The sequence below is a fragment of the Meriones unguiculatus genome, chromosome 14, assembly GCF_030254825.1.
Source record: "Meriones unguiculatus strain TT.TT164.6M chromosome 14, Bangor_MerUng_6.1, whole genome shotgun sequence".
Lineage (NCBI taxonomy): Eukaryota > Metazoa > Chordata > Mammalia > Rodentia > Muridae > Meriones > Meriones unguiculatus.
Window position 1 is genome coordinate 63,562,020 of NC_083361.1, and position 24,625 is coordinate 63,586,644.

Below are 24,625 nucleotides of genomic sequence, written 5' to 3' on the forward strand. Positions count from 1 at the left end.
CCCTCTACCGCTGAGAGCACAAGGAGAAAGATGGTGTGTGAACTATCTGTTGACATCGAAGGCAAGAAGGAAGCATAAATACGGACATGAAGCATGATCGGTACAAAGAGCTTTTTGAGCCAAGTAATTGAGAAACCGGTTCAAGCTCCATCTCCTTGCTAGCTGTGGCCTTGAGCAGTTGATTAAGCCTGTCTCCTCAGCTGATAAAGTAGGGATAATCAGAAGACATTTCTCCACCGAGACCCTGATAGGGAGGACTCCCGTAATACTCAATGAGCGTCCCTGTGTCCCAGCGGCACTCAGAGGTCATTAAGCCATGGTGATCACAGTGGAAGTAGCAAGAGTGATGGAGTGTCGGAATTTGGTGATTTATTTTTTAAACATGAAAATCTGAAACAATGTGATTCTAAAACGTTCTTGGTGCCTTGACTTATGCATCAAATCTGAACAGAGGTAACATTCCCTTTTGATTTATTATCAGTATTTTTTCTCTTTTTTATTCTTTATTAATTACACTTTATTCACTTTGTATCCCCCTTGTGGTTCCCTCCCTCCTCCCATCCCAATCCCTCCCTTCCTCTGCCCTCTGCATGCATGTCCCTCCCTAAGTCCACTGAGAGGGGAGGTCTTCTTTTCCTTCCTTCTGATCCTAGTCAATTAGGTCTCATCAGGAGTGGCTGCAGAGTCTTCTTCTGTGGCCTGGTAATGCTGCTTCCCCCTCAGCGGGAGGTAATTAATTAGCAGGCCAATCAGTTCATGTCAGAGACAGTCACTGTTCCTATTACAGTGGAACCCACTTGGATACTGAACTGCCATGGGCTACATCTGTGCAGGGGTCTTAGGTTATCTCCATGCATGGAATATTACTCAGCAATAAAAAACAAGGAAATCATGAAATTTGCAGGTAAATGGTGGGATCTGGAAAAGATCATCCTGAGTGAGCTATCCCAGAAGCAGAAAGATGCACATGGTATATACTCACTCATATAGACATATAATATAGAATAAACCTACTAAAATTTGTACACCTAAAGAAACTAATGAAGAGGGAGGACTCTTGCTAAAATGTTCAATTCCTATCCAGAAAGGCAAAGAGGATGGACATCAGAAGAAGGAGAAAAGAGGGAACAAGTCAAGAGCCTGACACAGAGGACCTCTGAAAGGCTCTGCCCTGCAGACTATCAATGCAGATGCTGAGACTTATGGGCAACCTTTGGGCAGAGTGCAGGGAATCTTAGGAAAGAAGTGGGAAACAGTAAGATCTGGATAGGAAAGGAATTCCACAAGGAGAGCAACAGAACCAAAAAATCTGCACACAGGGTTCTTTCCTAAGACTGATACTCCAACCATGGACTATGCATAGAGATAACCAAAGACCCCTGCACAGATATTATCAGTATTTAATCGCGAAAGTTTTAAGTTATGTGTCATCTCTAGGAATGAATCCCAGGTTGAAAATGCAGCCTTCCCAGAATGCTGGTTTTATGAATGCCATACTATACTTTTTTTATAGCATCATTCTCATTCAGATGAAGACAATTGGCAAAGATTTCTGCTTCAATTGATTTAAAAAAACTAAGCCATGGTATAGACTGAGCAAATGCCAGGATGACATCTGATGTATGCCCTCTTTGCGGGGAGAAGCCGTTTCTCTCCCACTACCACTGCTGGCTATGAAGCCCTTCCCTCTTGCTTCAGCTCTGACTATGGGCCTTGGCTCCTAGGCTTCAGGCCACCTTTGTGTATTCCTCCGTGGCCATCTCCTTACCTGTGTTGTAGAAGGTGGTTGACTCGATGGTGCAGTTCCTGAAATAAGTATCTGTGGATGTCACATCTTCAAAATAGCATTTGTCAAAGAATGTGTTCTCAAAGAGGACATGTTTAAAGTACATCTTTATGAACCTGTGAGGAAGACAGTAAGTATCCTTGAGTGAAGCAACCCAGGGAAAGAAGCATGCTTGTGACCAAAAGGGAAAACACAGAAGGACAGAAACAAGAACTGCACAGCAAAGGTGGCAGAACATTACTTCAAGCCAGACTACTTTCCCATTTTACAGCTCCTTTTCTATTGCTGACAATGTGCTCTGGGACCATGGTATAGAGCATCTGGTCCAGGCGTGCTTGGAGGAGTCTGCACCAGAGGCATAGCTGCCAAGTTCAGATCCATCAGAGTGACAGAAACGTGAAAAGCATGAAACGGAGATGTAACCAACATCTCACTTTCCCGTGAGTCTTGAACCTGGGCAGATGCCCGGGCTCCTCCGTCATGTTAGCAGATGGGCACCGTCCTGAATACTGGTAGCAGAGTGTAATCAGTGTAGTTTCTTTGGAAAACAATCTCGCAAAATTTAAATTATACATTTTCCTTGACCTCGAAATCATCTTATATTTATTTGTTTATGTATTCAAGGAGATGCATGATGGTCTTCATAGCAACATCGCTTATCATAGCAATGACTTGCTACATGCATTCACCTACAGGCGTGTGTATGTGCATACATGAGAACTAAAAAAGTGGCACAGATACCATACAGTATCTGTGTAATACTATACGGCCATTACAGTAAATAAGGCAGATCTGTATGTATTAACATGGAACAATATTTAATATTTGTCTTGTAAATCTCAACACTTGGAGACGCTGAAGCAGGAGGATTGCCTTGAACTTAAACTAACCTGAGCTACCTAGTGAGTTACCAGACAGCCTGGGCTACAAGCAAGCCTCTGTCCAGGAAGAAAAAAAAGTGATGGAGGGAGGAAAGAAGGGGTAATATATTAAGGAAAAAAAAATGTCCTTAAGTCAAGATATAGTATAGAGTTGACAAAATATGATACACATGTTTTCAAATACACCTTCAGAATTATCCCACAAAATGAAAGCAGTTGTGGAGCCTTGAATTAGTATAATAAGGATAGAAATTGGATCAACTTAATTTTCACTTTAGACCAAGGATATGGGGGGCGTGGTTTCACTTAAAAACATCCTGTCAATAATAAGTGAGTAAGGCATCTGAATAGTCATGAGATGCAGCCACATTGGGGAGGCCACTTTGCTCAACTCCAACTCTCTTGTCAACTTAGATGGAAAGAAAGTCTCTTCTATGCACATTAATCTTGTCCTCTGAAGCTTTGTCAGGTGTTTAGGCCGGGAGCCTTTGAATAAGTCCTCACTAGTGAATAAATACAAGCCACTCATTTCTTCATACATTTTCCCAGTCACTCTTTAGCCAACCCTTTCTGAGCATGGTCCTAGTAGTCATAGGTGCCAGGTCCTGTGAGTAGAGAGAAAAACCATGTGCCCTGCCCTTCCATCTAAGTGATGGGAAGAAGTGATACTTTCAGCCAAGTAAACCACTGCCAGATAGTGGAATCACAGGGGCAGAGCAACACGGGGTGCTGAGGGTCATTGTTTCTTATCAGTACCCTGAGAAGATGCACTTTCTGACCATTTTGGCCAGTGTTCCACTGTGCACTGTTCAGAGCCTAACCTAGAGATACTCATCACTAATGTCTGCAAAGGGACCTCCCTCCCCAAAGAAGGCTTGGGCCAGTGATTGCCACAGTGATAGCCCCTGACCACACCATCAGAATAAAACTATTGTTAAATGTTCAGTTTCCATTGCTGGACATGACGATGAACACCAGCAATCCCAGCACTAGAAGTCCTTGGCAGGACAATCAAGAGTTCAAGGCTAGCCTGGGATGTGTATAGTGAGACCTCATTTAAACAATATAATCTGGAAAAAAAATTTCTGGTATAATACAATCGCATGTGCACAAGGAAATATAATTGCATCAAAACTTGGCAGGGTATGTGTCATTTCTTCCAAAATGATAGGTTCCAGAGATAGGTTACCTATGCTAGTCTAACTCTGGCCTGGTCTCAGTCACACAGATGGCAGAGGTTCATTTTGGCTATTAACAACCTCTGGTCCTGGTTGGGAATGCTTGACAGATTTCTAGCTCTAAAGGTCACTTGTATTACTAGCCACCTTCGGTCCTCGTTGTCGGAGCTTAATATGGCCTGGCCCACAGATAATGCCGATCACCAGGCTCTTAATCACTTTCAGCTCCCGGCTTTCTGGACAGAGGTTTTACATCTTTCCCATGGGCAAGACAATCCTGCTTACATTCCCGGTGTCTCTGGAGATCTATAAGTGAGAGGAGGACCTTCCCGCTTTGCTCCCAACAACTCCGAATCCCTTTTCGTAGGCACGAACTTGAATGAACACTTAAACTCAAGCTTACAGAATTTGTCATTAACTTTCCGGTTTCCACAGAAAACTAACCGGAACATGGAAGATAACACCCGTCCACTCAGCACTTAGGAAGCTGAGATAGGAGAATGGCTATGAGTTAGAGGCCAGCCGTACATACAGAGTAAGATCCTGTCAGAGGAAAAAAGAGCATGGTGACACCTGCCTATGATCCCAGCATCCCAGCATTGAGGAGGCAGGAGCAGGAAAATTGGGAGTTCCAGTCACCCTCAGGTAGGAATTTGTGGCCAGCCTGGCCTACTTGAGACCCTGTCACAGAGGGAAATAGGGAGGAGAGTAGGAGAAGGGAAGGGAAGAGAAAAACAAAAAAATGAATTGAACATTTTTATTACAGGAAGATGCCTGTGGTTTCAAATATCGCACGCCATATGTGTTAACGTGGGACTGCTATTCCACTCCCAGCCTTTGCTGTTCTTAAGATATCCTTCTCTTTAATATAATAACGGGCTGGTGACACGGCCTTCAGAGGTATTTTAATATCCTTCCAAGGGTGAGCCATAAATTAAAAATGAGCCTGACGCAGGCAGACCTTAAAATGTGTCTCCAAGTGGGTTATAAAAAGCCAGAGTTATAAGGAAAAAGATAAAAGGAGAAAGGACCAACACACATTTTATGAGGCTTTACATAAATCATCTCTTCCAATATCAAACTTATACACTGAGTCATTCCAAGATTCCTCATTCAGAAGGTTCGGAGGCTGAAAGCAATGTCATAAAAAAATAATAATAAGGTACAGTGGTACTCTTGGGAGACTGGACCAGGGAATTATGGGTTCAGGAACAACCTGAGCTACATGATGAGGTCCTGTCTCTAAGTAAAGAGATGGGGGTGAAGAGTGGGCTAGAAAAAGTTTCAGTATCTTCTGTTCCTTTAAGGGGAGAGAGACTACTAGTAATGCAGAGTCCAGGACAAAATTATCATGGCAACTTTGCTGAGCCCATCAGGTTCTAGGGGATAGTACCAGATCTGTGGTCATACAGGCAGCCCTGGTTAAACCCAGGGAGGGGTCATAAGCAATGCAAAAAGACACAACTGTGTGAAGTAGGGTTGAGAGAGAGGTAAGGCAGGGTGGAGGTAAGAGTGGTCAGAATGTGTTCTGTATGTATGTCCCCTAGTAGTGGGTTCTCCACGTCTCACACCCGTGGGCATGCATGCAGTACTAATTCGACCTAGTGGGTTATAAAACAAAAGAGAGGAAGACGGGAAGAAGAAGGAGGAGATGAAAATGAAAGGGGGAGTATTGGGGGAGCCCAGGAGGAAGTATGAGGAAAGTTATGGTTGGATATGATCAAGATTCAGTATATACATGTAGGAAATTGTTAAAGAATGAATAAAATATTATTTTTAAAAAGAATGCATTGGATAGACTCATCAGGATGCTTGTCACAACAAAAAGAAGGGATCGCTGAAATTAGGCATAACTCAAGAGAAACTGCCAAAATGGAAACACAAAGAGAAAAATAAAGGAGAAAAAAAAATCCTAACATCTAAATCCTGTGAGGAAATACAGGGCAGTCTAATATAGGTACAGCTCATAATTCAAGATGGGAAAAGGGAGAGAATTTGGCAGAAAAAAATATTTGTGGAGATAATGGTGAATAATTTTCCTAAAACAACAGAAAACAAAACAGTAAATTTTGAAAGGAGCATGAGAAGTTCACAGAGGAAGTACCAGAAGAAGGGGAAAAATTGAAGAAAGAAGCATCCTATGCACAAACAATAAAAGCAACAAATACAAAGCCAGGTGTGGGACACATGCCTTTAATACCAGCACTGGGAAGCAAGAGGCAGGCAGACTTCTGTGAGGTCAAGGCTTCCCTGGTCTCTGTCACCATGAGTTCTAGAACAGCCAGGGCTACACAGTGAGACCCTGTCTGTGAGGAGAAGGAAAATCTTGAAAGGAGGAAGATTTTTTTTTCAATCACATCAGATAGATAAAACAGTAGCAGGAGCTAGTGAGATGGCTCAGCAGGTAAAGGCTCTTACCACACAACTTGTGAAAGAATGCAGAACCAATAGTAAGGAAAAGTGTTAGGGGCTCAACTAGGTACAAAGTAAGCCTCCAAAATCAATAGGATTCCTATGTACCTGAGTGCCCAACCAACACTTCAAAGTACCCAGGAAGATTCTCAAGAACTGCACAGGACCCATATAACGCAAGAAATCGTTCTGAGAAATTCTGCCACATAATCTGACAGGTTTCGTACCTGAACTGTAACCTTCAAGTGTGGGCTGTGAGGCTGGACAGGCCAGTAGATTCCAGCATGTGCCCCCGCTCAGCACCTACCGTTGGCCTTTGAAATTAGCCGCACTGGGTGTTAAAAACCACGTCTTACTTATGTGCTTCTGAAAGGGACCCTGACAGCATGGTGACCTTTCGCGCCATGGATGAAACCTGCCTCCGCTCATTGCATATTTTGCCCTCCTCCTCTTCTCTCCCTGCTTCCTGCCATGCTCTGTGCCTCACTTAGAGGTAAATCTCACACGCCTCGTTTTCACGCTAAGCTATTCACCACTGACCTTTAATGAAATCCCTGTTGACTTTATATGACTTTAATAAGAAAGCCTTTCTACCCCCCTTGCTGGCAAGTCAGCTACGTGAATGGTGGAGCATTACCGCTTCAGGTCCAGCCCTGAGTGTTCAGAGTACAGCCTTGACTTCCCTTCCGCTGTGAGGAAAGACGGGGTGAGGGTTGGGGGGGTCAGGACTTTACTTCCAGGGTCCTGGACTTTCACAGACACTCTCCCCGGTATGATTCCCCAAGCCTGACCCTCTCACAAGCCAGTCCCGACAATCACAAATCACTCCCTCCCAGCAGCAGGCACGTTAATTAGCTAGCTTCTTAGTTAACATGTACTCATGTGGGAGCCTGCTCTTCCTCTTAGTTACTAATAAGGGCAATCTGACCCGTCCTTTTGTCTAAGAGCATACAATATGAATTTAATCCTTTGCCTTTCTCGCACCTTGAAGAACTCAAAAACTCTGAGACAAACTGCATGTTGGGACTCAGGGACACTGTGTCCCATAAGATGCACCAGGCCGCAGTAGATAATCCCTTAGGGTGGGGCCAAAACTAACCAGTGCCAATGGGGATAGGTTTCTCAGCAGGATAAGGGGTAGCTTTCGGTGGAGAAAGTCCAAGACTCTTCCTATGAAAGTCATTTTCTCCACGTGATTTAGTCAATAAAATAAATGACTTTCATCTAAATTCCAAAGCACTATCGTGTGCGCGATGAAATACTGGCACAAAGGTTAGACGCTGAGGAAGAACAGCGCGGGGGGGGGGGGGGGGGGGGGCTTTGAAAGAAAACGCACTGTTACAGGTTGACCACCAGATGGCAGCCGAACACAAGAAGTGAAGGAAGCGTGGTGTATTTTCAAATCAGTCCATGAAGACAAATACACTCTGAACTCAAGATGCTTCAGAGGAAATTTTATGTACCCCAAGGGACAGTGCCAATTGTATTAAGGTTCTGAATAGGGAATTTATGGCATTGGCAGAGACTTGTCTAGACCATGGTATCTCCAGCAATGCCACATAATTCGATAGTCATTTGCACACCACTTAACTCAGTGACCTTGCTAGGTACAGTTCCAGAAGGCAAACTTCAAGGGGTCCAAGCACATCTTGAAGAACAGCATGTCCTGCAGCAAGCTTATCTAATGTCCTGCCTCTATCTGCTATTTCACCTCCAGAGGGCAACCTTAGAGAGCAGGCTAAACTAGCCATTGCATTTGTCCAAGAAGTAGAGACGAGTCAAATGGTGCATCTTTAGATGCACCCTCACAACAATGTGGGAAGAACCTTTCTAATACTCCACTGATTTCTCCCCTGAGGACAAGACCAGCCCTGACCACAGAACACAGTGGTCCATCTTCTGAGGTAGTATTATATGAAGAAGAGCAAAAGTAGTTCCATAATAGCTTTGCACAGAGAAGCTTCCAGAATCAAAGGAAAAGCTCAATATCCAGGCCACAGACTGTTTCAAGGACCTCAGCACTAAAAGCCTGGGATCCTTTATTTCCCGGTGTAATTGAATAGCCCATGGTCACTCACACAATTGTCAGCAACACTCTGGGAGCTTGCTATGCACAGTTCAAGCTCAAAGGAGGACATGGTCAGCCTAGTAAATAATGTGGCATCATGATAGAAAGTGGCTTTCTGTTCCCTTCCATCAAAGGAGCAAGTTCTCAGGAAAGATGTTCGGATTGGCCACCCTCCACCAAATGTCATGTCATCTCCTGGCAGTGCAATGCAGATTCAGCCATTAAGGGTCTCTAGTGTCTCTAGCAGCCAGGATGGGTTGTAAGGATCCTGGAGCTCATTCTTAGTGCACTGAACTCTTATCTTCCCAATGATCTCTTCTAAGGGAGGCCCCAGTGACTGTCACTCAGGCCTGAGTGACACCCAGGCCCATGGTCAAACACTTACTTATCATTCACAAGCTTCCCATGTTGGTGGATCTGGTTTTCCATCGTGAAGTTGATCGTGGCACCATGCACATGCTCACCAAAGAACACTTTCATTTTGGACTTGTATTCTACATCTTGGAAATACCGGATCATGTCAGGAAACCATACCGTAAGGCCATAGTAACTGCAAGAGAAAAGGAAAAAAAAAAAAAAAACAAAAAGAAAAAGAAAAGAAGCTAAGCTTCCAGGCTCATTCTGTCAGCAGTGGAGTGTGCATTCATGACTTGTGGTAGATCATACTTAATGTAGTAAATAGGTTCATTGTTAGAAAATTGAATACAAAATTCAGTAACTTAACACATCCAAGAGACAGAAGAAAATAGTATTCTGAAATGCATTTGATTAAAAAGCAGTCTACAGATTCAATGCAATTCCCATCAAATTACCAACACAATTCTTTACAGACCTTGAAAGAAAAATTCTCACCTTCATATGGAACAACAAGAAACCCAGAATAGCTAAAACAATTCTCTACAGTAAAAGGTCTTCAGGAGGTATCTCCATCCCTGATCTCAAGCTGTACTTTAGAGCAACAGTTATAAAAACTGCAAGGTACTGGCATAGAAACAGAATGGTGGAGCAATGGAACAGAACAGAAGACCCAGAAATAAACCCACACACTTATGGACACCTGATCTTTGACAAAGATGTCTAAACCATACAATGGAAAAAAGATAGCATCTTCAACAAATGGTGCTGGTCCAACTGGATGTCTACATGTAGAAAAATGAAAATAGATCCATACTTATCACCCTGCACAAAACTAAAGTCCAAGTGGATCAAAGATTTCAACATAAAACCAGACACATGAAATCAGTTAGAAGAAAAAGTGAGGAAGACCATAGAACTCATTGGCACAGGAGACAACTTCCTGAACAAAATACCAACAGCACAAGCTCTAAGAGCAACAATCAATAAATGAGACCTCACGAAACCGAAAAGCTTCTGTAAAGCAAAAGACACTGTCATCAAAACAAAACAAATGTCTACAGATTGGGAAAGAATCTTCACCAACCCTCTATCTGACAGAGGGCTAATATCCAGTATATATAAAGAACTAAAGAAGCTGAAAAGCAGCAAACCAAGCAATCCACTTAAATATGGGGAACAGAGCTAAACAGAGAATTCTCTGTAGAGGAATATCGAATGCCAGAGAAACACTTAAAGAAATGCTCAACCTCATTAGCCATCAGGGAAATGCAAATCAAAAAGACCCTGAGATTTCACCTTACACCCATCAGAATGACCAAGATCAAAACCTTAAGTGACAATACATGCTGGAGAAGTTGTGGAGAAAGGGGAACCCTCATCCACTGTTAGTGGGAATGTAAACTTGTACAACCATTCTGGAAATCAATCTAGCTCTTTCTCAGACAACTAGGAATAGCGCTTCCTCAAGATCCAGCTATACCACTCCTAAGCATATATCCAAAAGATGCTCAAGTTCACAATAAGGACATTTGCAACCATGTTTGTAGCAGCTTTATTTGTAATAGCCAAAGCTGGAAACAGCCCAGATGCCCCTCAACTGAAGAATGGATGCAGAAATTGTGGTATATCTACACAATGGAGTATTACTCAGCAATGAAAAATAAGGAAATCATGAAATTTGCAGGTAAATGGCAGGACCTGGAAAGGATCATCCTGAGTGAGCTATCCCAGAAGCAGAAAGACACATAGGCTATATACTCACTCATAAGTGGATACGAGACATATAATATAGGATAAACCTACTAAAATCTGTACACCTAAAGAAACTAATCAAGAGGGAAGACTCTGGCTAAAATGTTCAATCCCCATCCCAAAAGGCAAAGAGGAAGGACATCAGAAGAAGAAAACAGGAAACAAGTTAGGAACCTGCCACAGAGGGCCTCTGAAAGGCTTTGCCCTGCAGACTATCAACGCAAATGCTGAGACTATGGCCAACTGTTGGGCAGAGTGCAGGGAATCTTATGAAAGAAGTGGGAAATAGTAAGATCTGGAGAGCATAGGGGCTCCACAAGGAGAGCAACAGAACCAGAAAATTTGAACACAGGGCTCTTTCCAGAGACTCATACTCCAACCAAGTACCATGCATGGAGATAACCTAGAACCCCTATACAGATGTAGCCCATGGCAGTTCAGTGTCCAAGTGGGTTCCATAGTAATGGGAAGAGGGACTGTCTCTGACATGAACTGATTGGCCTGCTCTTTGATCACCTCCCCTTGAGGGGGGAGCAGCCTTACCAGGCCACAGAAGATGACGATGCAGCCACTCCTGATGAGATCTGATAGACTAGGATCAGAAGGAAGGAGAGGAAGATGTCCCCTATCAGTGGACTTGGGGAGGGGCATGCATGCAGAGGGTGGAGGAAGGGAGGGATTGGAATGGGAGGAGGGAGTGAACCACAGGGGGGATACAAAGTGAATAAAGTGTAATTAATAAAAATTAAAATAAAAAAGCTCATTTGTTATTAAGCAAAATAATTACCAATAGATTAGGGACTGGTCGACTCTTCCCTGACCTATAGAAAGCATAACTTAACTCAAAAGCCAGAACTGCAGTAAAAAAGGGACATGCTAAGGATATTCGTGTGAGGGGCAAAACAACATGTTCTTCACCAGTGACTGACTTAGTAGCTCTTAGACAACCTGGTTAGATGGGAGAAAGAAAACGGGAAAGGGGACTGAGCAGAGTTCAGCTGATAAAGAACTCATCATACAAGATGAGGAGTGGATGAGCCAGATGATGAGAAAGGCCAGGTAGACAAGATGGCCCACCTGGAGAGGTGAAGGCAGGGAATCCCTGGGGCAAGCTGGCTAGCTAGACTAGACAAATCAGCATGGTCCAGGTTCCGGGACACCCTATCTCAGTAAATAAAGTGGAAACAATCTTGAACGATATCCAGCTTTGAATGTCTGTCTTACACAGGAGCATGCATGCATGAACACACACACAAACAAACAATACACCTGAATATACATACATACACATACCACATAGATACAGGACACAAATGTAGAAATGCAAAATTAAAAAAATATGTCTCCCTTTGAATAATATAGTTTATACCCCAAACCCAAAGATGCCAACTCATAGCAACCGATATTATCAGACTGACAGAAAAGCTTTGCTCTGTTCTATTGATATCAAGAAAAGCGCATACGGAGGAGAACTTGCTGGTGCCTAGAAATATTTCTGATGCTTTATCTCTCTTGACCCTTGAATCCCACATCCAGGAATCTAGGTCACTGACAAAGCAGTCCTGTGCAAAGTGTCTTGCACACGGGCTGGACATTGTGGAGCTGTTTACAGTAACAAACTCTAGAAACTCCCAGATGTCTAGTAAGGAGGCCTTGGCTAGTGATCAGTGATGGGGTACTACTCAGACACATTGTTCCCCTTCAGAGAAGGAAGGGCAATGTGTGTAGCACACGCCCACCATCCCAGCCCTTAGCGGGTGGAGGCAGGAGGATCACAGATTCGAGGAAAGCCTAGCTGTGTATGAATTTGCAGACAACCTGGTCTACATGAACCCTACCTTAAAACAAGGAAGGGGAAGGAAGGAAGGAAGGAAGGAAGGAAGGAAGGAAGGAAGGAAGGAAGGAAGGAAGGAAGGAAGGAAGGAAAAAAAAGGAGGCAGGGAGGGAGGAAGGGAAGGAAGAAAGCAAACGAAAACCTTAGTTGATTAGTGTGAATAGATATTCAGAATGTATAATTGAATATAGCAAGCAAATGCAAAACTTTTCCTTTACCTAAGAAAAACAGAAAGAAACATCTGCAAATATAAATAGACCTTGGGAAATAGTACATATATACATAGATCTTGGAAAGCATCTACATATGTACATAGACCTCAGGGAACAACTTAAGTTGTACATGCACATACAACTTAAGGAGCATCTACATATACATATATACATAGACATTTGGAAACATCTATGTGCAGCTGTATATATTTGCTTACATTTGTAAAAAAAAAAATAAAAGAAGAAAAAGAAAAAAAAACCCACTGGATTAATTATATACTGAGGCCCACTGCATTTGGCTTTTGTGATATTGGGACTGAACAATTTGAAAGTAGCAGGGTCAAGCTTCCTCTATAATCAACCTGTTTGGGTAGGAAAGACTGATTTCCATCCTTTCCATCCAGGTACTGGATAATATTAGATTTGCCCATATTTACCCCACAAAGGGATCACTGGAGTCCTCTTGCTTTTCAGGGGTGAACAGGTTGTTTGAGGGTGAAGGGACTCTAGCCAGTCTGGCCTGGCAAACATGGCTCCGGCAGCTCTTATCCTTCTCTGTATTCCCTTGCTAAAAACCATTAGATTACATTCCTAAAGCTATCCCCTTAGGTCTATTGCCTTATTTGGACAACTCCTCCTCCTGAGGCTGACTACCAAGGTCCAGCTATCAAAGTACTGAAGTCAAGTATTGAATCAAAGGCCCCCTTTGGCTCACCTAATAATGTCCAGTTAAGAGGAAACACCTTATCCTAACATGAGGTTTCCCCTTTACCTTTATAAATTGCCATTTGCCTCTGGGCCATGTCTGCCTCCTCTCTATTCAGAGACAGTCCTTTGTCCTGCCCACCCCACCTAGACAAATAACCCTTTCCCCTCTCCCTTGCCCCTTTTCTCTGCGCTCCTTTGTTCCCTTCCGCTTGTTCCTCTTCTTCTATCTCCAGTCTTTGTTCCTTATCCCTGCTCTTTGTACCTCTGGGGCAATTAAATCTCTTTTGTGCTGAGAACTTGATCTTGAGGAGTCTTGAGCTGACTTGTGAAGTTGCCTACACCTGGGCTGTAGAACAAAACAGTTTCACAGATTTAAGTTCGAAATCTTGCTAATTGATCACCTGTGTTCTAAATGTTTCACACACAGCTGAACTGCCTCTGAATGTTGTTCATGCCCCCCCAAAACTAGGAAGCAAGGTGACACTGACTCAAGCTAAGGAATGCCTGGGGTACCAGCCTGCAGTTTAAGGCCAGACCCAGCTCTGGAGTCATCGTTTTGCTCTGTTTCTTTATTGTTGGACACAGTATGATAAGAGCTGAAAGTTTATTCTATTCAGGTATCAGCCTTCAGGAAAGTACAGGCGTCTTCAGCTTGAGGGTAAATCCAAGTGAGTCAAAAAATCACAGGCCAGTCTCCCTTCCTAAGGCAATAACAAGAAAGGAGACTGCATCTGGCCACTGGAACAAAGGGAAATGTTGGCTCAGGGCGCTCCGAGAAAATGGCCATCGGTTTAAAAAGAAGAAGATTGGTAATTAACAGTTAGAGCTAACAGTAGTGACCAGTTCACCACCAACAATCAGTACATACGTGAACTCTGCCAAGGGGAAGAGGAATCTTTGGTATTGAGGGAGGAGGGGGAGGAGAAGAAAAATGCTGTGATGCACTTTGTTCACCATTAGCTTGATTATTGCACAAACCTTACCCATACTGAAAAATTACACTGTACACCTCAAGCAAACCCACTTTCTATTTGTCAGCTACCCCTCAAGGTAGGTGAAGGAGAGAGCTCAGAAGAGCTAGCATATTCTTTCTTTGGATGGTTGTTTTGTCCACAGGAAGCCTGCAGGCACTTGGCAATCACTGAAAGACTTGCCTGAGGTGGGGCCTCCTCCTCCAGACTGCTCTAAGGATTCCCTTTGGGGTAAGAGGTTTCTGTTCACAGAAACCACTAGACTGTGTTGTTCATTACTTGTGGTCCAAAGCGTCCACTCTGAGGCAAACTGTGCATTAGACCAAATTATAATCCTCAATCCATAAACTAGGCTGCTGAGGGACTGATGTGAGCTAGAACTTACCTTAAAGCCATGGTGAACCAGACCACAGCCAGAATCAGGGTATTCATTCTGTAGGGCCCCATCACACAGTACAAGGCGTTATCCCATACCTAAGACCCACACCAGAGAAGAACAGTTAAAGGAAGAGACAGGTGACTGGGTGACGCAAAGAACACATTTCTCAGATTTCCCGATAGATTGCCTAGGACATCAGAGGTGCATGTCCTGTCCCCTCTCTGAGGAAGAAGACCCAACCAGCCTGGGACACCAACAGTCCTGTAGTATTATTCCCCCTGGAAACATGGAATTTTGGTAAATGTGATCAAAGGCACATCAGATTGGGGTTCCAAGCTGCTCAGTTCTACACCGCTCCCACCCTCTGAGCAGGGCGACACTTCAAATGTTTATTGACCATAGAGCATGAACCCATTGGTCTCGGTAGAAGCTAGCTGGCTACCTCAGTGCTCAGCAGCTGCCTTGATCCTTGCCTGAAAGACTCCTGCAGAAATGGAGTCAGCCTTTATAAGTCCTTCCCAAAGTCAACTAAAATCCCAGAGTCACCGATCTTCATCGTATCTTCCTTCCTATGGATTACTTAAAGAGAAGTTGCTGGAGAGAAGGGTGCTTACTAAAGTGTCGGAACCCTGGCCTTGAGAAGGAAGAGCAGGAGAAGGCATAACGGTTTAAAGCACTCACATCTCTAGACACAGGGCAAGCTTAGAGGTTCCCTGCCTGGAGCAGAACCTTCCCCGAGGCGACTTCTGCCCATCATGCTGTCTAAGTTTAAGGATGCTTGTGTGGTCTTTATTCTTCACTCACTGACATAACAGACTCCATGGAGCCAGCCTCCCCTCCAAAACTGTGTTCACAGATCATACCTGTTTGAAAACGGTCATAAACCTGACCAGCCAGCGCTGGTACCAAGTTCCTGTTGAACTCTGGATTTCAATGAATTCATCCATCTGCTTGGGAGTTTTGATGTGGGAAACCTGGAAAGCAAAGATGGATGCCAATGTGTCAATACTCATTTATCTTTAATTTTTTTCATTTAAGTGTTTACTTTTTATGTGACTGACTTTATTGAGTTATCTAGAATTTAAAAAGTGTTAGACAATCCTCTCATTATGGTTTTAATCAAAGATTTGCATGACAGCTCTCAGTGAACTGTTCCTTGTGGATATGTCTAACTGCAAGCAAAGTAAAGTATACTCTTTTCAGTAAATCAAGCCATTGAGAAATGTGCATCACCGTGTCTATACTCTGCTATTGCCTTAAAATTCACACTTCTATAATTAGTGGGTATAAACATCAGGCAACAGTGTGAGGCCGGGGCATTGCTACTTAAGACATTTTAAAGACACAACAGAATAAGAGGAATCAGGGCTTCCTTGACATCCTAGGGCTTTTTTGTTGTTGTTTTGTTTTTTTGTGGGGTTTTTGTTGTTGTTGTTGTTGTTTGGTATAAGTGAGAGTTCTGGAGTCAGGTAAAGTGGTATAGGTCTGTGTTCCCCTCAAACTCACATGGAGTCTAATAAAAACATGGAAAGTCTAATATAAACAAACTCACCATAACAGAAACTTTCAAGTCAATCTGAATTTTAAACTAATCATTGAGTTGTAGAACTGGTCAGTGCTAAGGAAGACTCCTGAGCACACAAACTCTTTTAGTCTACAGTGCAGACACTCTTCCCAAGTTCATAGGAGCAGAAGAAGGGTGTGCTCAAGAAAACTCAGAAGCAGTCTCTAACACAGTGTTTGAATAGGTATAAGTTAGACCCATCTCTTTCTTCAGCCAATGAGCTGAGAATGTGAAGACACGAAGGAAAAACACAGATGGTGCTGGAGAACCTTCAGGACGGCCAGGTGCCTACCCAACAGCCTGCTGACACGTCTGTACCCTGAGCCTCCCAGCTGCAGCTGCTGACAGTCACGTCTGTATGTGGAGCAGCTGTACAGCCTGTGAAAATGCTCTGGCCCGGGAAGGGAAAAACTGCAACAGAGAGCAGTAGGGCTCGACAGAACGTAGATGGAGCCGGGCTTCAAATCCTCTGAGCCCATGGACATCACAGCACCAGCTACTGCTAAAGGAGGCCAAAGAGGAAGGACCACATAGCCGATTCAAAAGCCCCTTAAAAAGCACACTTCAAATCACCCAAGTAGCCGCTGTGGTGTAAATATTCTTTGCTTCACTCTTTGAGGGAAATAACACCCTGTTCTTGGGCTTTGGGGAGTGGGTGTGTTGATTTCCAGCACAACTGCTCTAATTTACAATTAATTAGAACATTTTCTTTGTGCCACCAGAGAACAGCATATGGCCCGTGTTCCTGTTTACCCTGCAGAACACAAGTTCTTAGCAGAATGCTCTAAGTCCTTGACCCTCCAGGGTTTCTCTGTGGGCAAAGCTTCTGGCTGTGGCTGTCCAGGCGTGTGGGAGGCACATATCAAAGCTGCAAAAGCCTGCAGCTCAGAGGTTGATTGTGAGATGAGCACTCAGCCAGCTTCAGAGCTGACCTGTTCTTCTGCTTGGGCTGCTGAGCACATTTATGAGTGCTTTACTGAGCGGGGTCACACAGGAAGCAGCTGGTGGCTGTCCAGGTGGGCAGAGAAGAGTATACACCCCTTACTGCTGTCCAGAGTCAGCCCCGCTGCCTCTGAACCGTCAGCTTTCTGTTCCTCTTTCCTCTCTTTACTTCTCTTTCCACCTTCCCTTTCCCTCCCCCCCCTCGATTCTCCTTTCCTTCTTTTCCTTCCACTCTCCACTCTCTCCTTCCCCCCCTTCCTTCTTTGCTTGCTTTCACCCCCATCCTCTTCTTTCTGCCCTCTCTGTTTTTCTTCCCTCTGTCTTCTTCCTTTCTCCCCGCCATCACACTCCCATCCCACCTTTCCTGGACAATCCAGTTATCCACTTCAGCATAGCTCATGATCAATAAGTCAGTTTGGAACACTGAACTTATAACCTTTTAGTTCCCCTTTCCTATTAGGTTTAAAAATTAAAAAAGCACTAAAAGCTTGTGAGGCCCCAAGGTCTTGGAAGTGGCATATATGTTGGGGTAAGACAGATTCCACATCTGAGAGCCCCGGGCATTCTGATCTCCATGGGCTTTCTTCCTAGTGTGCTCCATCCCTGGCGTGAAGAAATCAGGTCCAGAAGTAAACAGCTTAGCTTTTGCCTTTAGGAGTTGGGTTGCTTGTTGGTTATATCATCTCAAACCTCCTAGAAGGAGAATACGAAGGTGCTGCCACCCCAACTTCACCCCGGAAAAGCTTTCCCCTGAACTCCCTGGACCAGCTCAGGGCTAAAGCTATAGACTGGGAAAAATCACTTTCTGTTCAGATAAAAGTAAAATTGTAACGTGCCGGTGCCTATTTTTTGCGCTTTGCCAAGTGAGAGTGCGGGGTCACTTTTCTACAAAGGATAGCCAGTCTCACAAGCCAAGCCAGGTTTTCAGAGGTATTCCTTACAGAAGTCACAGTCCAGTTGCCCTGGGAGAGGCTTCTATGTGAACAGTGGTGACGTGTAAACTGAGAATTCAGAGAGTATAATCCCTGAGAAGGAAGAACACAAGAGCATGTGCACGAACTCAGGTACACACATACACACACACACACACACACACACACACACAAAATGGTGTGGAGAGAAACTTTCTATCATAACACCTCTTCAAAAAGTCCATAGTTGTGATAAATCTGTTTAATAAAATATAAGAACTCTACAGGAAACCCTGGAAACACACTGAGACTTCAAAACTCAACAGCCTACCATGCATGAGCCAGGGAAGTTTTCGTGTTTTGCAGCATTCAGGGCATGGTGGGGAGGAGGAGGGAAAGGAAGGGCAAAGCTATATATTCTGATCTAATTTCCTCTGTCATTAACTTTTAGGTAACACCACCAAATTCACAAATGCTTGCCGCAGGTGGTGGGTGGGCATCTGGACATGTGCCCCGTGCCGGGTTGACATGGCTCAAAAGCCATTGTGGCCGAGATGGATTCAGAGACTGAAGGAAGAGAGGCGGCTATAGAAACATGGCCCAGGAAGAACTGGCAGCTTGGGCTGGGTAGGAAGGAGGGCTGCTGCAGGAATGATGGCCGTGAGCAGGGAGTCTGCCCTAATGTCTGACTTCTGTAAAGAAGCCCACCTGTGCACCACAGGCCACAGGGAGAGAGAGTGTTGTGGGCCTAGAAGGCCGAGAGGGCCATTGATCCTTAACATCTTTATTTGGAGTGTTTCTGTGGTTCGTTCTTCATGATAAATTTGAATGTATTGAAAGTATTGGTCCTATAAAAGTACACATGAAAATATCTAGGGGAACAAACAGAAGCAACGGAAGGGGAAGAGAGAAGGAAGTAGGTCAGGAGGATGGGGGTGTTGCAAATATATACAGTAGACATGTTTATAAATATTTTAAAAATAATTTAAAAGTAAAAGTAAAGGAAAATGTCTATTATTGCAAATATTTTAGGAGCATTGGAACTGAGCAAGCATGCCATTAAGTACTTTCCTATAAAGACCGTAATGAGCTAGTTTATGCAAAATATACACCATGACATTTTTCATAACTGTTAATATTTCGTAATGCTCCACGGCAGGCACTGTTTTGGGTGCTTTGTTTAATCTCTTCAATAACTGTCTCCCTAGACGCGTTATCTGCCTTTTCCCACGAGGAAACTCAAATGCCAACATCCAATCCCACCTGAGAATCCAGGGCGTTAAGTGGTAGGCTAGCAAGGAGAAAAGTTAGGGGATGGGAGTTAGGTGGGAGTTCATCTGGGGAGGCTTCTCGGGAGAAATGGATTTGAACGGGTCTGAAAGGATGTTGTAAACGCAGGTGTGGAAGCCACCCGGGGCAAGCCTTGCATGTGTTTGGTTATGAAGCGTGGCAAGCAGGAGCACAGACCGCTCTGCCAAAGGAGTATCTTCACGGAAATTACCACTTCCTAGTTCTTTAATCCAGACTAATACCCAGCACTGATAGGGTGGAGAGAAATGGGTAGCCTGCTACTTATGGTTTTGAGCAGTGACACAACTCTAATAAGATGTAACTTGGGAATTCACCTCGAGGTTATATTTAAGCATTTAGAAATATATACGTATATGCATATATGTATGTAATAATAATTAGCCAAGGAAGATGCTGAGAGTTTGAAAGACAGTAGGTATATGAGAGGGTTTGAAGGGGAGGGAAAGAAAGGAGGGAAATATGATTATATTACAATCTCAGAAAATAAAATAAGTAATAAAAAAAAAAACAATGCAATTTGAGCCAGTAATTTTATTTCTACAGAATATGAAGGGACAAGAGCAACACGGATGAGAAGATTCATCACAAGGAAATAAAATAGTGTGAACGAACCTCTGACATTACGGACATGTTGAAAATGGTGTTAATGTTCCGAGTGCTGACTTTCATTAAAATGACGGTATTGTTCATTAAAACGAAGGTTTGAGAGGCTAATGGGAAGAAACAATTCTGTGGATGCATGAGGCAGCATCCGAAATGCTAGCACACGCCACTAAATACAGTACACAAATCTTCATGAGTACTTATGTTCCCTGGAATATGGCTAGTCTCTTCTTTATTTTTAATTCACTCATTTTTACTTTTTGTGGGGGAGTGCTGAAGTTTGTCTACAAGGGTGTCTGTGCACCACAAGCATGCCTGGTACTCAGAGAAGCCAGAAGAGAGAACCAGACCCCCTATGCTGAACCCGTACTAAAGTTACAGTGAGCCATGACGTGGGGGCTGGGAACTAAACCTTGGTCCTCCGCAAGAACAGCAAGGTCTTTTAACACTGACTCATCTTCCAACCCCAAAGGTTTTTTGTTGGTTTTTTTTTTTCTCTCTTGACGGTCTATTGTGGTGTGTGTGTGTGTGTGTGTGTGTGTGTGTGTGTGTGTGTGTGTTTCCGTACCATGGGCTCTGGAGAGGAAACTTGGATCCTCATGTTTGTACAGCCAGCACTCTACTGGCTGAAGCATCTCCTGAGCCTTCCACTTTGGTGGCTAGGTAACATTATTAGAAAATTATAACAGAAAAAAAAAAAAAGCTAGCTAGGGCAAGATGGGTAAAATGAGTCTGTGGGTAGAGGTAGTTGCATGCAGCCTGATGACCTGAATTTGCTGCTTGGATCCCACAAGGTGGCAGAAGAGAACTGACTCCGGAGAGTTATCCTCTGACTTTCACATACACTTTGGTATGCCTGCACCTACACACACACACACACACACACACACACACACACACAGTGGCAAAGTGCCTTGTTGGTACAGGCTAATACACTCACCGTGAACACCTTCTCAGGGGTCCCCTTAGCCCTCATGTTGGTGTCGTGGACTTGCTTGAGAATCATCCAGGCTTCATCATGTTTGCCCATCTGGAAAATCCAGAAATAGAGACATGAAAGTTCATGGCTGCATGTGCCTCCTTTTCACTGGGTGCTGGGTCCAGTGGACCTGTTAGCCGCAGGTGAGACCTATAATAGCCCACAGCAAGTCCCCAGCCTGCACTGACAAGCCAATTAGGTTGCAACTTCAAAGGGTAAATGCCATGTGTTATCACCGTGACTGCTCTCAGTGTGAAAGCGAGTAGATCATAGAGAAGGAGCTATGCTCCTCACTAATGAGACAAAGCAAAAATAAAAAAAGTAATGTTTCATGTGTGACGCCCAAAGTACCACCCCCACACCAGTCCTACACTGCAGAATGTGGCCTTATTCAGAAAGAAGGTTGCTGCAGATGAGATCAGTTAACATCAGTTCTTCCTGGAGTGGGGTGGGTCCCCAACCCAGTATGCCTGCTGATGTTCTTGTGAAGAACAGGGATAGCTCCTTGGCTGCAGGTTTCCGGGGGCAGGCCTGCTGATACCTTCATTTCGTGCTTCTCATTCATGAAACTGTGAGACAAATTTACTGACATCACCCTCTGGTGCTTTGTTAGGACATCCACAAGGAATGTTTTGACAAAGGATGCAGCCTGCAATGACCCTGGTTAAAAACTGCCTGCCATACGTGACTACAAAGCGGGATGCACAAGAGAACTTGGCATGGATCACCATTGCAGTAGCCAAAAATGAGGCTGATCTGTGGACTAGGGCTGTGTGGGACTGAGTCCTGGTCACCCGCTGCTAGACCACTGCAGGCACAAGAGCCCCCAGAGCTGAAAGCTCCTGAGATCATCAGCCGCTTGCCAGTGGATAGAGGCCCTGTACAGCTAAGAGTCCTGGAGGCCCTGGGACAGTGACAAGAGCTTACTGTGGCCACACAGAAAAACAGCACAAACAGGAGGTAGCACACTGAAGCAAGCCAGGATCTGTCCCTCAGCACCCTCCAAGCCTGAGGGAAGGTCCCTGCCCATTGCACCGCGAGCTCCAATTCGTGACCTGCCCCATCACCAAAAGGAAGAGAGAGCCAGGTTTAATGATAGGCAAGGTCATCAACCAGGGAAAGCATGCAGCAAGCAGTGAGGAGAGAACACGCAGCCAGGGACTGGGTGAACAAGGCCAGGACTCCTGTGCCTGGTAAAGACTCACCTCCAGAAGGAACCTGGGGCTTTCCGGCATGAACTTCAGTGCCACCATGGACACGGTGCAGGGCAGAGCACAGACGATGACAAACACTCTCCAGCTGTGGAAGTGGTAATTGGTCCCCATGCTGAAGCCCCAGCCTGTAAGGAGCAGAAGATGTGTCAGACTTAACCACTGCAGACAAAATGGAGGAGCCAGCTCTCAAGCTCAAGGACACTCCAGCCTTTTGGGAGATCCTGCTTAAAAAATAAAAAAATAAAAAATGCAGATTCCCTGGTTGCCCCGAAATGCTTCTTAGTTATGAGTTTGGGATTTGACCTGGAAAGTCTGCAATTTGACAAACCCTGAGCCCTGGGCCTGACTGACATTTACAGAGCCTTATAGAAATTCACAAATAGAAAAACATTCCCAGTCATGCTTATAATCTCAGTATTCAGGTGACTGATTCAGGACGATTACTGTAAGTCATGATGAGACTTTGTCTAAAAGAAAAAGAATTCTGTGTCTTATATTTGCCTTTTATCTCCCCCACCCCAGGGTCTCATGTACAAAACTTGGCCTTGAACTCACTATGTAGTTAGTCAGGGGTCACCGTGAACATCTTTATCTAAAATATTTATTTGTTTTTATTTTATGTGCATGAGCGTTTTGCCTGTGTGTTTGTCTGTGCATCACAGGAATGCCTACCCCATAAGAAGGTCAGAAGAGGGTATGAAACACCCTGGAACTGGAATTACAGATGGCACCGTGTGGGTGCTGGGAATTAAACCCTGATCATCTACAAGACCAGTAATTGCTCTTAACGACTAAGCCATCTCTCCAGCCCTAACCATGAGCTTCTGATCCTTCTGCCTCTGCCACTCACACACTGGGATTACAGGCATGTACCACCAAACCCAGTTTATATGGTGCTGGAGATAAATCAGGGCTTTGTACCTGCTGGACCAGCACTAATGGGGCTTCATCCTGAGCTCCATGTGCACGTTTAATGTTAGTGAAGAAACTGTCTTAACTGAAAGTGCCCAACTGGCATACCTCCACAAACAATGGCCCAGAAGGCACTTTCACTGCATGCTCTTCTCTACTGAGCAAGACAGAGGTACCATGCCAAACAGTAGAGACACCCAAGACTGCCATGTGGAAGAGGGGATGTTCTTGCCTTAATCACAGACATTTCGTGGGATTGCATGCCCAGAGCATCATCTGGTTGGAAGTAATCAGGGAAATTCTGGAGACGCTCCTGGCATCAGCCCAGAGCAGGCCTTACAGTAGTTCAGGGGTCGGGGTTCCTTCTTACCCAGGTCAAAGGACAAAACCATCTCCAAGTGAGTCCAGTGAGCAGACTTCATAACCACACTTTGAAAAGCACCACACCTCCAGACGTCACTCCATATGTTTTCATAAGCAGCCATTCCTCTCCCTTCAAACGAATCTCACCACCACTGAAAGGGGAGGTGACCAGGTCCTATCAGCTGCTGTTGTGCAAAGCGCTGCTAAATTCTTTGTCAGAAGGCATGTTTGGGACTTCATTAGTGTAGACTCATTGCATGAAGGGTTTCATCACGACATTTTCATTCAAGGGTAGCATGTACTCTATCTATGTTCACAGCCCATTATCGTGCCGTGTACACCCTCTCTTTTGTCTTCCCACATTGTGCCCTTCTACTTCCAAGGCATACACACAAAGTTAAATCTAGACTGTAAAGATAAAGAAAGCAGGCAATATTTGTCTTTCTGAGTCTGGCTTACTTGACTTATGAGAATCTCCAACTCTGTTCTTTTTTTTTTTTTTTTCAAATGACATAGTTCTGTTCTTCTTCATGGCCGAATAAGTCTGCAATCTATCTCTACACCACATTTGCTTTCTCCATTATCTGCTGTCAGACATACAGGCTTGTTCCGTATCTTAGCTACCATAATCAGGCTATGATAAACACAGATGTGTATCTACCCCTACAAAGTTCTAACTTATAATGGTATAACTGAATCATAGGAGAGCCCTAGTTTTATCTGTTCTTAGTTTTTTGTGGGGGTGGGGGAGGTTGGAGAGTCTTTTGCTGTGATTCCCACGGTGGCTGTGCTAGTTTACCCAAGCATCAACTTTTAATGCCCTCATCAGTAGACAACTCCCTTCTTGTAAGGAACAGCAACACAATGTAGTTGCATAAGCCAGAGTTCAAATCCTGACCATGCCATGATCTTCATGGGTGTTCACAGCTACAGAATTCAGGTAATGGTCCCCTGTAAGCCTGCTATGCTTGCCCATTCCTGAAAACCAAGAATGACTCACCTGCTTCAAGACCGGATGTTTTCAGAAATAACTATGTGGCGTTTAGTCAGTGTAAGAGTTGCTGGATAAAATCAATGGATTACTTTTGAAAAGCAAAGGCTGAGGTTACAATACCTCTCAGGGCTTATCTGAAAACAGCCCAATCGGTGTTTTAATGACAAAGCCTAAGAAATAACTAAATACACTCACTCAGAATGTTGAGAAGATAGTAAACTACTTGGGTACAAAAGTTCTAGTTCTTTAATTTGAAAAGAGAAAAACACTTTGTGGCTGGCTCCGGTGGTGGGA

General features: G+C 44.2%; 1 protein-coding gene across 14 annotated transcripts in view; it reads right to left on the reverse strand.

The window, feature by feature from the left end:
- Sv2b (synaptic vesicle glycoprotein 2B) overlaps positions 1-24,625 on the reverse strand; it is a 169,298-nt gene that overhangs the window by 11,196 nt on the left and 133,477 nt on the right. For all 14 annotated transcript variants that reach the window (XM_060367367.1, XM_060367365.1, XM_060367359.1 and 11 more), the window contains 6 exons: positions 22,054-22,187; positions 20,810-20,899; positions 15,402-15,512; positions 14,545-14,633; positions 8,711-8,875; positions 1,769-1,902 (listed from right to left, as the gene is read on the reverse strand). In XM_060367367.1, the coding sequence (XP_060223350.1) occupies positions 1,769-1,902; positions 8,711-8,875; positions 14,545-14,633; positions 15,402-15,512; positions 20,810-20,899; positions 22,054-22,187 (723 nt within the window). The remainder of the gene's footprint in view (positions 1-1,768; positions 1,903-8,710; positions 8,876-14,544; positions 14,634-15,401; positions 15,513-20,809; positions 20,900-22,053; positions 22,188-24,625) is intronic.